We start from the raw sequence: 15,532 nt of genomic DNA on the forward strand, positions 1-15,532 counted from the left end.
CCTCTCATTTGTTACCAGATTTCCCTAGACTTCACTGACTCCGATTTTTGTCCAAATCTGAATTAGGCTAGGAAATCTCAAGTTACTACAAAAAAGTTTCTGGCCCAAAATTTTTTCTCGATGACTTCTCTATAACGACGGGAACATGTTGTTACAATATGTTACTTTGGTCTTCAGGAGAGTAGGTTCTTAATTGATTACGCGTGAATGCAAGTCCAATTCCATATTGGATCAACTTATAAATTTCCTTATTTAATAATTTATAATTTATATTATATTAGATACTACTTCAATCAACAAATGTAATTTAATTTGAGAATTTTATATAAAGGCACAACTATCTAATTTACCTTGCAAAAATATAGCTCAATATACAATTTATACATTATTATACGAAATAGAATTTCATCAAACTTTACTAGTTAATTTCTCCCAACGGCAAAATAAAATCTTCTCAAAATCTATGGAGTGGTAGATCTAGTGATTCATATTGTGTTGTTTATAGTTCTATACTTGTTTACCCTTTTTGTTGCCCTATATAAAATATAGTTAAATATGAGAAAATGGAAAAAAAAAAAGATCTCTCATGCTTGAAAGTAAATTTAAAGTAGTTTATTATTTATATTTTGAGCGATTTGCGTTTAAAGTTGTCATAAGTGAGCAATTTCAATCTCATTCAAATATTTAACAAAATATCTCTCTCTCTCTCTATATATAAGAAAATATTATTTTTAATGTAAATGTTTTTAAAGATTATTATTTATCACATTAAATATAAATGTTTCATGTTCTACGAATACCAAAATTATTCCCGGGAGAAAATGTGGCTATGGTGTTTGAAGGAGAAATAATATATGTTTTTTAAAAATATTCGTTTATCTTTTTTTTTTTCTTGAAATAAAAAGAAAACATTATTTTTAATGCATATGTTTTTGAAGATTATTATTTATCACATTAAATATAAATGTTTCATGTTCTACAATTTTAATATTTAAACATAAAAATATAAGATGAAATTAATGATATTAATAAATATTAAATTTTGTGTGGAATATAGTGTAATTCTTACAAAATTTGGAGAGTAGGTTTCTAAAATTAGTTGATTTAACTATGATTATGATATTTGTTAATATAATATAATATAATATACTATTAACCCTTAACTTTAAATAAGACACATGTCTCTCATGTAGACATGCACTTGACGAAATGGAGGAAAGGGGTAAATGGTAATGGAGGGGAGCCGGATCCGGGCACTAGAATGGATGGATAAGAGAAAATTAAATGAGTTGGAATTTAATTTATCCAATAAGAAAATGACATGTAATAAATAATACTCTGATAATTGTTTTAAAAGTGGTGTTAGTTTTAAGAATAGAAATGAATCAAAAAGGTAAATTGAGAGATATTTTTAGTCAATGAGAACTTTTAGACCTTTTCAAATAGTTAAGGATATTTTTGGCCATTTTTCGTTCCAAAAGAACAATGCCAAACAATATTTTCTCTGTTTATTTTTAGTTAAGCGTTTTTCGAAAGTTACTTTAACTAAATTTTAAAGTTAAATTAGATTAAATTAATTTATTTATTTTAAATAAAATATTTAAATATTCAAAAATTATAAAAAAGAATACTATAAATTATAATTTTTTCATAATAATACGATGAAAAAATATATTATAAATGTTAATAAAATTCTTTTATCATTTGACTTTGATGAGAATTAAAAGTGGACGAAATGCTTATTAAGCAACCCAAATGGGGACAAAAAGGGGAAAGCAGGGTCAAGGAAAAAGGGCACCCATTATTGAGTTCGAGATCTGGTTGGAGCTCGAAGCTAGCGGTGGTTGCTGATCTGCAGAGCCGCGCCGGCGTTCATGGTCGTCGCTGTTGTTACTCCGGTGGATTCGTAGCTGGTTTTATTCGCGGAAGAACAGGGGTTTGTTTGATTGTTTATGGCGTTTGGGGTATGGTTTGGTGATTAGCTAAAGTCGACGGTGACAAAGAAAAAATGGGGGTAGGTATCCGGTGGTTGCTAGTCGGCAGTGAAGCTTGAGGGAGATCTGTTGGTTTCATGGGCTGGTTTTTGGTGGAAGAAGAAGAACAGTTGGGTTGGATGGTGGTGGTTCGTCGGATTCCCGACGTGGTAGTTATTTGTGTCCAAAACTTTGGGTTAATTAAATATCTTGTTTATGTAATTCTTTATTTGCGTTTCAACATATTTTTTTATTATACTAAAAATAATAAAATGAATACAAATAAATATAATAAAGGTAACAAACGACATATAAAAAATGTGATTTAACAAAAAACAAGAATTTAATGAAATGAAAGTAACACAATATCTCTATTTTGTTTATAGGCAACAAATTTTGAGAAAAATAATAATAATTAAAATTAACTAATGAAAATCTTAATATTTTCATATATAAGAATAGATATCAATAAATTACATTAAAATTATAACAAATGTATTAATTAATTTTTTAATGAATAAAATATTAACTTAAAAAAAATATCAAGCCAAAAGTCAAGTTTGGGCCTAATCTTGTTAGAGCGTCACCCTCGAATGGGTTTTGCAGTGCGCGATTCAGATTTAGTTGAGGCTCCAATGTGGGCTCTGAAACCACAAAAAAGTTGAAGACATCATTATTTAATTTTAAAGTGTTTTTATACTTTAATTTTAACTTCATTTTATTCTTATTCTCATTGAAAAATCATTCAATCAAAGTAGAAAAAATGGAACCAAGCACCCACCCGTACAACTATATATATTAGCTACGAGAACTTATAATCTTTGAATTGTGAAGTTGCATAAAAATCATGTCCAAACTTTGTTCCCCTTTATTCCTCCTCGTTCTCCTTTCAATCCTTACGTATGGAAACTGTCACGAGTTTTCAAGAAAATTATCGAAGAAAGCAATGGGTTTAAAGAGAGAGAAACTTAGCCACCTTCACTTCTTCTTCCATGACATAGTCAGTGGAAAAAACCCAACGGCCGTGAAAATAGCAGAAGCCGCCGTGACCAACCGGTCAGCCACTGGATTTGGTTTAATGGCAATGATTGACGACCCTTTAACAATTGGACCAGAAGCAAACTCCAAAATAGTTGGAAGAGCGCAAGGGATGTATGCACAAGCTTCAATCAATGATATTGGTTTATTGATGGTACTTAACTTTGTTTTTGTTGAAGGAAAGTATAATGGGAGTAGCTTAAGTGTATTGGGACGGAATTCGGTGATGTCGATTGTTCGGGAGATGCCTATTGTCGGGGGAAGTGGGCTTTTCAGATTTGGTCGTGGTTATGTTCAGGCGAAGACTCATACTTTCGATTTCAAGACTGGTGATGCTGTTGTGGAATACAATGTCTATGTCTTCCATTATTGATTTTTTGCTTTTGTTTTTTAAGTGATTGTACTTTTGTTATTTGGGTTGGCGTGCGTCTTTTTTCATGGAATATTGAAAAGAAATGTAATTTTATTTGGCATATTTGAATTTTGGCATGTGCATGGACCACTTTGAAAGTAGGAAAATGAAGGTCCTATGTTACTTTATTTCCTTTTGAAATAGTTGAATAGTTTTTCTTATGGTGAAGCGCTTTCTATTTTTTTTTTTTTAAATTCAAGGTTTGAATTTGAAATTTATGATTAATAAAGGAATAATACTCACTACCACTAAAAACACTTTAAAACAAACTAAAGTGTAAGCACTTTCTTTTACTAAAAGTTTTATTATTTCGTTTGTTCAATTTTATGTGACACGCTTTGATTTTACACGGTGTTTAAGAAGAATTTTTAAAAAATAAAATAAAATTTTTGATTTAAAATAATCTTTAGATATTTATTTGGTTATAAATCATTTCATTTAGAGTAAAACAAAAATTATAAAGCTAATTATTTTTTATTATAATAAAGTGAAATTCTTTTTGAGAAAAACTAAAAGACGGAGAGAGCATATTAATTATGAGTGACTTCATTATTTGTTTTATAATTAAATTACTTATTAGAGTGATAGCTTTAATATAATGACATCTGTTAGTTATTTTTCCTCTAAATTCTTTTTTAAATGAGAAATTTTATGAGGTTTAACTTAAAATATGATTCCTTTTCAAATTTCGCTTTATTTTACTTCAAACATCTCCTCTTACTTGGGGTGTTCATAGTAAAACCAAAATAGAAAATTAAATCAAAGAAAAAATTTAACACTTTTTTATTTGGTTTTGTAGATACGTAATATTTGACCGAATTTAAAATTTCACATAATTTTTAATGCTTAAGTATATATTTTTAAAATTTAAATTAAATATTTTTATTTTTATTTCATTTTAATAAGTTTATTTTAAAATACTACAAAATTAGAGTCACATTTTAAGACAAGTATTGTTGTTGTTGTTGTTTTTTTTTTTATCATTTTAACAAAGAAAGAAAAATTTACAAAAAAAAATATGTCTTCTTTTAATTTAGATTTTGATAAATAAACTAATGATTTTAGTATATCTATTAGTTGCATTTTATTTTTGGGTTAATCATTTAATTTTTCTATATTTTATTATTAACATAAAATAATTAATTTATATATTTATCATTATTTCTATTGTTATCTTTCAAAAACAAAAACCAAAAATAAATAAATATAAAAATAATAATAATAAACAAAGACCTAAACTACCTAAAACACTAACCTGCACTACCATCCCAACTAACTCCACAATACTCACCTCACACACTCTAAGGGGTCGTTTGGTACAAAGATGCATAATGCAGGGATTATTAATGCATGAATTAGTAATGCAGGGATTACTATTGAAGGGTTTAGTAATGCAGGAATTAGTATTGAAGGGTTTAGTAATGCAGAGATTATTTTTTATCAAGTGTTTGGTTCATTGTTTCTCATTTAATCTTATGTTTGGTTTAAAATTCTAGAAAAAGTATCTTTCCTATTATACCCTTGAGTTATTATGAGATTTTATATTTTATTTAATTTGTCAAGTTAAATACTAAAATATATTTTAAAAATTATTATTAATTTTGAGGTGTGATATGCCACCATAGAGATCCTTGATAGCACGGTATATTTCTAATTTTTTGTTGGTCAAATATACTTTAAACTTAACATAGATTTAAGGCTACTTAAATTGTTCAAATACACAAAGCTTTAAAAAATAGTTCAGGTGGTCAATCGACGAACTACATTTAAAAAAAAAACCCGAAAAAAACCAACCCAATATAACAAATCAAACATGGAGAAAAAAATTATTAATTTGTGAAATCATCAAATTACATGGAACGAATTTGGAGAATTTAAAAGAATATTTATAAATATTCTCATATAAATAAAAAAGAGCATTAAATTACAAAAAAAATATTAATTAGGAAAAAAGATTTGGGGATAGTTTAGTCATTTAGGGGTCTTATCCAAGGATTGTTAAACCTTGGATTAGTTATCCCTCCCTTTTCTAGGGATAAAATAAGACCTTGTATGAGGTATAACTAATCCATGGATTAGGTTAAATAAAGTAACCAAACAATATTTTTGTTGGACTAAATTTTAATCCATAGACTATGTTGATTAATACCTCCTATCAAACGGGTCCTAACACACACACGCACACACACAAAAGGAAAAAAGGACATATATAACTAGAACTATCATAAATGGTATTTAAATAGGAAAAATTGTATAAAACAACAAATTATTAATTCAAATTAATTGTTATAACCACAATTTTATTTAATTCTAACCAGTAGCAAACACTTTACCATTCACCTCTCTCCCCAGATATCTCGCTCGCCACTCTCCCTGATCGCTCGCCTCTCACTTTATACAAACACAAATGTATAAATTGTGTTTGTGTTTGTATAAAGTGAGAGAAAATTGTATATACAAATACATCTCTTCATCATATACATTTATAATTATACATTACAAATCTTCCCATGCCCAATTCTCTTTTGCCTTTCTCTCTTCCTTGCATTATACAAACACAAATTATACAAAATACAATGTAAAATTTGTGTCTATATTAAGCGAGAGAGAGATTTGATATACAAATACAACGGTTTTAACTCGATTCAATTGTATATGAATACAAATTTTATGCAGATATACAAACATAAAAAACATATACATATACAAACATAATTTTCATAGACACAGACGCTCGATTTATATAAATCGTTGCGATTTTATACAAATCAAAGTTGCCTACAATTTTTATACAAATCTGATGCTCCATAGCAAACATAAAATTTGATATGGAGCACAATTATGCAAACTATAACTATACCATACAAATATGATTTTTATGTTTGCTAAACCTAAAATCTACTCATTTAAATACCCTCTGTTATACTTTTGGGATTCTGATGTCCTCACCGTCCAAATTTTGGAGCGTATATATACCTTTATGATAGACGGTGGGACATATGGCATCATCTCAACAACCTACCCAAAATTATTTAAATTTTACCCAAAACTTAAATTATCTTTGACTCGGATAACTTAAACATCTGACCCAAGTTATAACCCACAAGCATCCTGACCCAAATGAAAAAAAACAAAACGCAACCCTTGTCTCTTTCATCTTTTCCTCACTTCTTCTTCAATGGCTTCTTTCACCGGTGTCGTCTCTCGTATCCTTCTTGTCTTCTTCGCTTTTCATTACATATTTAGCATAACTCGAAAATTCATTGATTACTAAGTCAAATTTCGTCTCTCCTCATCCACAACTGGAGCATCTACTGCTGCTCCACCAGGGCGGCGATGACGACAACGAGAGCGAAAGACGTGGCTGAAACTCCAAGATTATCGTGAAGATACTTGACGAGTTTCTGAGCGTCGGCGAGGGTTAAGTTGGAGATTTCATCTCCGAGCTAAACTACCTTCTTCGGTGACAATGGCAAGAGGGAGGACAAAAGTTGCTCGGCGTGGAGTTTGGGAGTGCGAATGGGGAGTTCTAGGATTTTGGTGGGGAAGGAAATTGAAGCTTTTAATTAATTACCTGTGGAGGGTGGAGCTCGTTTAGGCTTGGCAGGATCATTTTCTATGGACAATGGCTTGGAAAATGAATAACTTGGGCGGAAGTTCTTGAGAAGATCAGAGAAGTCGACATAACTTGAAAAGATGAAGAAGTGTTTTGGGTTATAATTTGGGGTGGGTAATATGTTATTTGTGTGAGTTTTAAAATTAATCTGAGTGTGTCTTTAAATTATGGGTTGAAATTTAATAAATATTAGGTAGGTGTTTTAGATTGAGACATGTGTTCCATCATTAGTAGAAAAGATATATACACTCCAAAATTTGGACGGTAAGGACATTAGAGTTCCGAAAGTACAACGGAGGATATTTAGATACATTTATGATAGTTTGGGGATATATTTATCTCCCCCCACCCAATAAATAAATAAATTATCCTACAAGCTACAACAACAATCTGCACGAAAAACAAAGAAAAAGAAAAACCATCACCTATACTACAACAAACATCAACCCACACACGTAAAAGGAAAAAAGAAAAAAGAAAAAACAAATACACACTTATGGAAATAGTCCCAAAAAAGAAAAGAAAAAAAAAATAAGGCGATTTTTAAGGTTTACTTTCATAGTTTCGAGTTTGTGATTCTTGATTGTGGTCTTTTTTTCTCATGATAATAATTTTCACAAGAAGTAACACTTAATCTTCTTTGTATAGTTTTATATCATGATTCTGCAAAGCTTGATTCCAATATATTGAAGTTGTTTAGATTGCGTATCTGTTGAATTCGTTATTCTTTAATGTTATAATATTAAAATATATTTAAACGTGTTATATCATTAAATTTAAAGTACATTGCCATAACAAGTAATTATTTCTTGCATGCTTAAAAGTTCAATTTGCATCTTGTTCTTGATTAAAGTACGAAACTTAATGTTCTAAAGTATGTAATTAATAATATTTAGATGAAATTTAGTTATAATAAATTAAGTTACTTTTTCACTTTGTGTACTTAATAAAATTGTCATTTTTCGTAATTTGACTCTCAAAAGCACTTTTTGTGAAATTAATTACACCTTTATTCATTTTCTGTAATGCAAAGAAAAATATTTCTGTTCTTTGTAAAATACCTTACAAAGAGAATAACATTTCCGTTCCAAAAAAAATGGAGAGTTTCTGTAGAATATGGTATAATGGCCTTTAATGCCATTAACATTCACAATACGTTATACAAATTTAACTCTTCACTTTGAAACTCGTCTTTGCAAATCCTATATAAGCATGGCCTTTTGTGAACAAGAAGAGAACACACCAACACAAACAAAAGGAAGAGAAATTTTTTTTCCTCTTTTCTTCTTATCTTATTCTTAGAATATTTTTTTTAGCAATTGATTTTGGGAAATCTCCAAACTTTCAGCCACAAGTGCACGTATTTGAGAGTAACTGTGGAACCTTGGGGAGCGACCGGCTACAACGATTTGCACCGGAGTCGAGTCGAAATTGCTTTCAAGGCAGTGGCTTGCCACGACATAGTGTTCATGATAAGTTATTTATTATTTTATAATTCCAATCTAATATCCATATTGTAGTATTTTTTTCAACAATTTGAAAGCGATTTACTAACATACAATATTGATAAATGGCTATTTCTTTGAATAAAACTTTTTCTGTTTTGTCAAAATTTGAGCCTTTGGATGAAAATAATTTTAAACGATGGTCACAATTTTTTTTAATCTTCTTTGAACAATTAGAAGTTGATTATTTTTTATTTAATGAACCCTCTATGAATGGTTCTAATACTACTATTGATTCTAGCAATGTTATGGTTGTTGATGATGTTGCTAAAAAAGAAGTTTGAAAAGGATAACAGAACTGTGAGAGGACACTTGCTAAATCATATGACTAATCCTATATTTGATTTATTTGTTACTTATAAATCTGTCAAAGAAATATGGGATAGTTTGGAAAAGTAATTTGGTGCTGATGATGCAGGAAAGAAAAAATATGTTGTCGGTCAGTGGATTAAATTTCAAATGGTTGGTAATAAGCCAATAATGAAACAAGTTCACGAATATGAGAACTTGACTGTTGATGTTCTCAATGAGGGCATGAAGATGTGTGAGATATTTCAGGCTAATGTTCTGCTTGAAAAATTCCCACCATCTTGGAGTGATTATAGAAATCAATTAAAATATAAGAAAAAAATGTAACTCTCCAAGAACTTATTAGTCATATGAGGACTGAAGAGGCGAACCGTCTCAAAGATAAGATGGAAGAACTTTCTCTTAATTCTTCTAAAGCTAATCTTTTTTAATATTCTGGTACTGTTGTGAAAGACAGGTCCAAAGGCAAATAGAAGAAAGTCTCGAAAAAGCAACATATGAAGAAGAAAAATCAATTCAACAAGCCGGAGAGCCAAATTCAAAAATTTAAGGGTTCTTGTTTTGTTTGTGGAAAAGTTGGTCACAGGGCTGCCAAGTGCTATCAAAGAAAAGGGCAGGACTCAAAGCAGGAAGGAAAAAGTGATGTCCAAGCTCATCTTGCTGAGGGTAATGAAGTGATTGTTGTTGTAGTCGTTGAGGCAAATCTGGTGGCTAACAAAATTGATTTGGTGCTAGACACATGCGCTTCAAGGCATTTCTGTGCCAATAATGAGTTATTTCATGACTTTGAGGAGTCTAGTGATGATGACTGTGTATATATGGGTAACTCCACTACTACTGTAGTAATGGGTAAAGGAGATTTTTTGCTTAAATTAACTTCCGAAAAGATATTATCCTTGAATAATGTTTTGTATGTTCCCTCCCTCCGTAGAAACTTTGTTTCCGGAGCACTTCTCAACAAAGTAGGTCTTAAACTTATTTTTGAAGCTGATAAAATAATTATTTCTCGTGGAGGAGATTTTATTGGGAAGGGATATCTTAGTGAAAGTTTATTTGTACTAAACATTGTTCAAGAGATTGTCAATAATGGAAGTCGAATTTGCTTATAGTGTTGAGTCTATCAATTTGTGGCATGGTAGACTAGGTCATGTTAATATTGCTTCTATTAAAAGACTTAGAAAAATGAAATTAATTTCTATGATAAAAACTTATGAGTTTTCTAAATGTTTTGTGTGTGTAGAAGCAAAACATGCCAAGAAACCTTTCAAATCTGTTATTAGTAGGAAGACCAAATTACTTGAACTAATACATTCAGATTTAGCAGATTTCAAGAACACTGTTAGCAAAGGTGGAAAAAAGTATTACATTACTTTTGTTGATGACTTTTAATTTCTAGATACACTAAGGTATATCTTCTTAAGTCTAAAGATGAGGCTAAAATCATATTTTTGAAATTCAAAGTAGAAGTGGAAAATCAATTAGACAGGAAAATCAAGAGATTTAGATTTGATAGGAGCGGTGAATATAGAACCAAAACTCTAGAAGATTTTTGTGAGAAAAATGATATTATACATGAGGTTAGTGCTCCCTATACTCCCCAACAAAATGGTGCAGTCGAACAGAAAAATAGAACCCTTAAAGAAATGATGAATTCTATGCTTTTAAGCTCTGGTCTATCTGACAATATGTGGGGAGAAGCAGTCTTGTCTGCATGCTATATTCTTAATAGAGTCCCTCATAAGATGTTAGACAAGACCTCATATGAGTTGTGGAAAGGGTTTGCTCCTAACTTGAAATTTCTGAAAGTGTAGGGGTGTTTGGCTAAAGTTGGTCTACCTGATTTTAAACGAGTAAATGTTAATTCTAAGACTTCTGATACTGTCTTTATTAGTTATGCTCAAAATAGTGCTCCATATAGATTTATGTCTCTCAATGATCACTCTAATTGTGAATCTAGAGATGCCAAATTTTTTGAGTATATTTTTCCTTTAAAAATTAATGTGTCAAGTGATGTGCAAAATAATGCTTCTACATCTATGTTAGTTAATTCTCATGTTGTGCCTTCTTCAAATGTTATTTCTAATGAGCATGAAAATGAACTTAGAAGGAGTAAAAGACGTAGAGTTGAGACTAATTTTGGTCTTGATTTTATCACTACTTTCTTAACTGAAAATTATGATATTAATGTTTTAAATGATGAATTAGTGTCTATCTATTTAATAGAAGAAGACCCTAAAACTTATAATGAAGCAATGAGATCAATAGATCTTATATTTTGGAAAGAGGCTATTAAAAGTGAATTAGACTCTATAGTTTCTAATCACACTTGGGACTTGTATGATTTTCCTAAAGATTGTAAACCCATAAGTAGCAAGTGGATATTTAAGAAGAAATTGAGACCTGATTGTACAATTGATAATTATAAGGCTAGACTTGTGATTAGGGGTTTTAACCAAAAGAAAGGTGTTGATTACTTTGATACATATTCTCTTGTGACAAAATAGCGACCATTAGGACTCTTATTGCTTTAGCCGCTATTCATGATTTAGTGGTACATCAAATGGATGTCAAAATAATATTTCTAAATGGTGATTTAGATGAGGAGATCTATATGACTCAACCAGAGGGTTTTGTTGTTCCAGGACAAGAGGATAAAGTATGCAAATTGAGAAAGTCCTTATATGGACTAAAACAAGCACCTATGCAATGATATGAAAAATTTAATATCACATTAGTGGATAATGACTCTGTTGTGAATTCATCTGATACCTGTATTTATTCTAAGATGATAGGTTAAGATTGTGTCATTATATGTTTATATGTAGATGACATGTTAATATTTGGTCCTAATGTGAATTTATTAATGAGACCAAGAACTTTTTGTCTTCTAAATTTGAAATGAAAGACCTTGGTGAAGCAGATGTGATTTTGGGAGTTAAAATCAAAAGAACTGCTAATGATTTCTCTTTGTGTCAGTCTTATTACATTGAAAAGATGTTGAAAAAATTTGATTGTTTTGATGTAGTTCCAGTGAGAACTCCTTATGATCCTAGCATATACTTTAGGAAGAATAAAGAATCTAGTGTTTCTCAAACTGAATATGCTAAAGTAATTGGGAGCGTAATGTTTCTCATGAACTATACTCGACCTGATATAGCTTATGCTGTTAGTAGATTGAGTAGATATACTCATAATCCCAATAGTGAACACTGGAATGCTCTTCATCACTTGCTAAGATATTTGAGAGGTACTATGAATTGGTGTTTGCATTTTAATAAATTTCATGCCGTTTTAGAAGGTTTTTATGATGCAAACTGGGTAACTGACAATGATGAAATTAGCTCTACCAGTGGCTATGTGTTTACTTTGGGTGCAGGTGCTATTTTGTGGAAGTCTTCCAAACAGACTTGTATAGCACGTTCTACCATGGAATCAGAATTCATTGCTCACGAGTTGGCAGGGCAAGAAACAGGGTGGCTGAGAAATATTTTGGCAAATGTGCCTTTGTAGGGAAGATAAGCTTCACATGTCTCTCTTCATTGTGACTCACATGCAACAATTGGAATTGTCAAAAATAGTGTGTACAATGAAAAAAAGAGACATATTCGTATCAGACATAGTGCGGTTAAACTGTTGTTGAAATTGGGTGTTATTTCCTTGGAATATGTAAGGTCCGAAAGAAATTTGGTGGATCCTATGACCAAGGGCTTGACACGGAAAATAATCCTTGAAACGTCGAGGGGGATGGGGTTAATGCCTATTGATTGAGGTAATGTGGTGGACCTGTAAGGACTGAATATACATCACATTTTCTATCCCTATGGCGTGAGGCAGTGTTTTATAAGGTTGAACTTATTTTGCTCTTAATGATTCTACAGCCTTAAGTTGGTCTATTGAGATAGACTTGATGGAATTACCTACGTGAGGGTAAATGTGTGTGCATGACCATAAAAATACTTTGTTTGTATCACGGAGGTTGCTTAAATTTTAAGGATATAGTATGTGTTATGAGGGTCTCAATTCATATCCATTCAGTTCAAGAGTACTTCACTTTGTGGATATTAAGTTGTTGTCTCATTTCACTATGTGTTAATTCAAATCGAAAGATATTGACACTTAAGTACATGTTCCTTCCTTTTGTCCAAATTTTGTTCTTGCTCTTTATCTTTGGATTAATGAGGGATTGTGAAATTAATTACACCTTTATTCATTCTGTGTAATGCAAAGAAAAATATTTCCGTTCTTTGTAAAATACGTTACAAAGAGAATAACATTTCCGTTAAAAAACAAAATGGACAGTTTTTGTATAATGTGGTATAATGGCCTTTAATGCCATTAACATTCACAATACGTTATACAAATTTAACTCTTCACTTTGAAACTCCTCTTTGCAAATCCTATATAAGCATGACCTTTTGTGAACAAGAAGAGAACACACCAACACAAACAAAAGGAAGAGAAAAACTATTTCCTCTTTTCTTCTTATCTTATTCTTAGAATATTTTTTGGGCAATTGGTTTTTGGGAAACCTCCAAACTTTCAGCCACGAGTACACGTGTTTGAGAGTAACTGTGGCACCTTGGGGAGCGACCAGCTACAACGATTTGCACCAGAGTCGAGCCGAAATCGCTTTCAAGGCAGTGGCTTGCCACGACACAATGTTTGTGATAAGTTATTTATTACTTTATAATTCCAATCTAATATCAATATTGTATTATTTTTCCCAATACTTTTAACAAATATATGTCAAACATAATTTGCTTATGAAAAATACTTTTCAAATAAATTAGCCAAACACAAATTACTTTTTTTAAAAGTTATCTTAAATAAGTACTTCTGAAAATAAGGAGTTATTAGCAGTAATACGGAACAAGCTCTTAATGGGTTACACCTAAGTTCAAGTCCGCTTTAGTGTGTTGTTTGTGTGTCAATTAAGAGATATAATCTAAAATATATAATGTCAAATTGGTTGCAATACATTTCAATGATATTTTTTTACATGTACACAAACATTTAAAAATGAAAATAATAAAAAATAGTATTAAACAATATAATAAAATTCATAAAAGAATTATTATACTTATAATGTTAATGAACTTAAATAATACTCCTAATTTATAAATATCTAAAATAAAAATAAAATATTATATATTACTATATATTATAAGTGTGAATGTTGAGTAGCTAAGGATCAGCAAGTCAGCTAATCAATTGACCGGTTTTCCTTCTTCTCAACTTCCTCTATTTATATTTTGTATTTTATCCATTTTAATTTATTTTTATTTTAATATATATGTTATGTATTTACAAAAATAGTATGAAAAATCAACTTAAAATATTATAAATTTTGTTAATTCTCGAAATTAGTACTGCATAATTGGGACTGAGGGAGTAATATATATTATTTGAAAATTACATTAAGAGTACCATAAATCACAATAATTAACAACCTAAAATATTTAAAAAATATATTAAAATGTGATTAACTCTCAAAATTTCACACGTGCCACATAAATTAGAACAAATGGAGTAACATAGATCATTTGAAAATTACATTAAGAGTACTATTAATGACAACTTAAAGTATTTAAAAACATATTAAAAATTTGATCAACTCTCAAAATTTAACATGTGCAACATAAATTGTGTAACACCCCAGAAATTTTTTGAACTAAGACCCAAACCGTTCTTCGTAGTGAGTGAGATTTTATCAAGGAATTAAAAATTTCTTGAGTGTTAAGGTCACTAGATATAGCACCGTGAGTTTCAAAAAGAATTAAATTGGAAATAGAAAAATCTAAAATTTTGCAAGTTATGCTTAAGTATGAGTTTTGGGTCGACTTCAAATGACCATAACTCCTAGCTCAAGAGGAGTTAGGTGTGCTACCAGATACCGTATGAAATACCTTTGAATTATCTTTCCAACGCCATCGAGTTTGCTAAGTTTCGAGTTAAGATGAGTGAGATATGACCTTTTGAAGTTAGGCTGTCCAGTTAAGGAAAGTAAAAACCGGAAATAGTAAAGGGTATTTTGGTCTTTTCCTTACCCAAACAGATTTGATTCGTTTTTAGTAATATTTTAGGGGTCTAATATGATTAGGTTCAGTTTTATAATCCTAGTCTACACCTAGGGTTTTAGTTGAGGGAAAAGAAGAGAAAAGAAGAAGAAAAAAGAGGAGAAAAGAAAAAGGATCGAAGCGTTTGTTGAAATTCTTGAGAGTTGTTGCGGATTGTCGTCATGGGTTTGATCCCTAAGAGGTATGTAAGCTTCCATAGTATTGGGTTCTTTCACCCACACGCCAATCATGATTTATTCAGCTTAATTTCGTTCTTGAAATTTAAAGATTAGAGTTCTTGATGAGTTCTTGATAAGTGTTCTTGAAGTTTCATTAAGTTTTAATGTAAGATTTTGTTTGGGTCAACTTTAAACGACCATATCTCTTAGAATATAGAGATTTACGTGAGCCATAACCTATCCAATTAAAGGTATTTGAATCTACTTTCCAACGCCACCAATTTCGCGTCAATCCAATTTCTGAGTAAAAAGTTATGACTATTTTAGTAACCTATACAGTGCTGTTACGAATTAGCCGACGGGAAAATATTAAAAACAATCGTTTTTGTCTTTTTAACTCCAAGAAAACCATAAACGAATTTCTTGACTAATAAAAAGCTCAAA

General features: G+C 30.5%; 1 protein-coding gene across 1 annotated transcript; it reads left to right on the plus strand.

Moving 5' to 3' along the window:
• The first annotated feature begins 2,708 nt into the window (after positions 1-2,708).
• LOC102591816 (dirigent protein 21) lies at positions 2,709-3,584 on the plus strand. The gene has a single exon (XM_006353721.2). The coding sequence runs from the start codon at positions 2,821-2,823 to the stop codon at positions 3,382-3,384; it is 564 nt and encodes a 187-aa protein (XP_006353783.1). The 5' UTR covers positions 2,709-2,820; the 3' UTR covers positions 3,385-3,584.
• The last annotated feature ends 11,948 nt before the right edge of the window (positions 3,585-15,532 follow it).

Source organism: Solanum tuberosum, unplaced genomic scaffold (genome assembly GCF_000226075.1).
Source record: "Solanum tuberosum cultivar DM 1-3 516 R44 unplaced genomic scaffold, SolTub_3.0 scf00157, whole genome shotgun sequence".
NCBI lineage: Eukaryota > Viridiplantae > Streptophyta > Magnoliopsida > Solanales > Solanaceae > Solanum > Solanum tuberosum.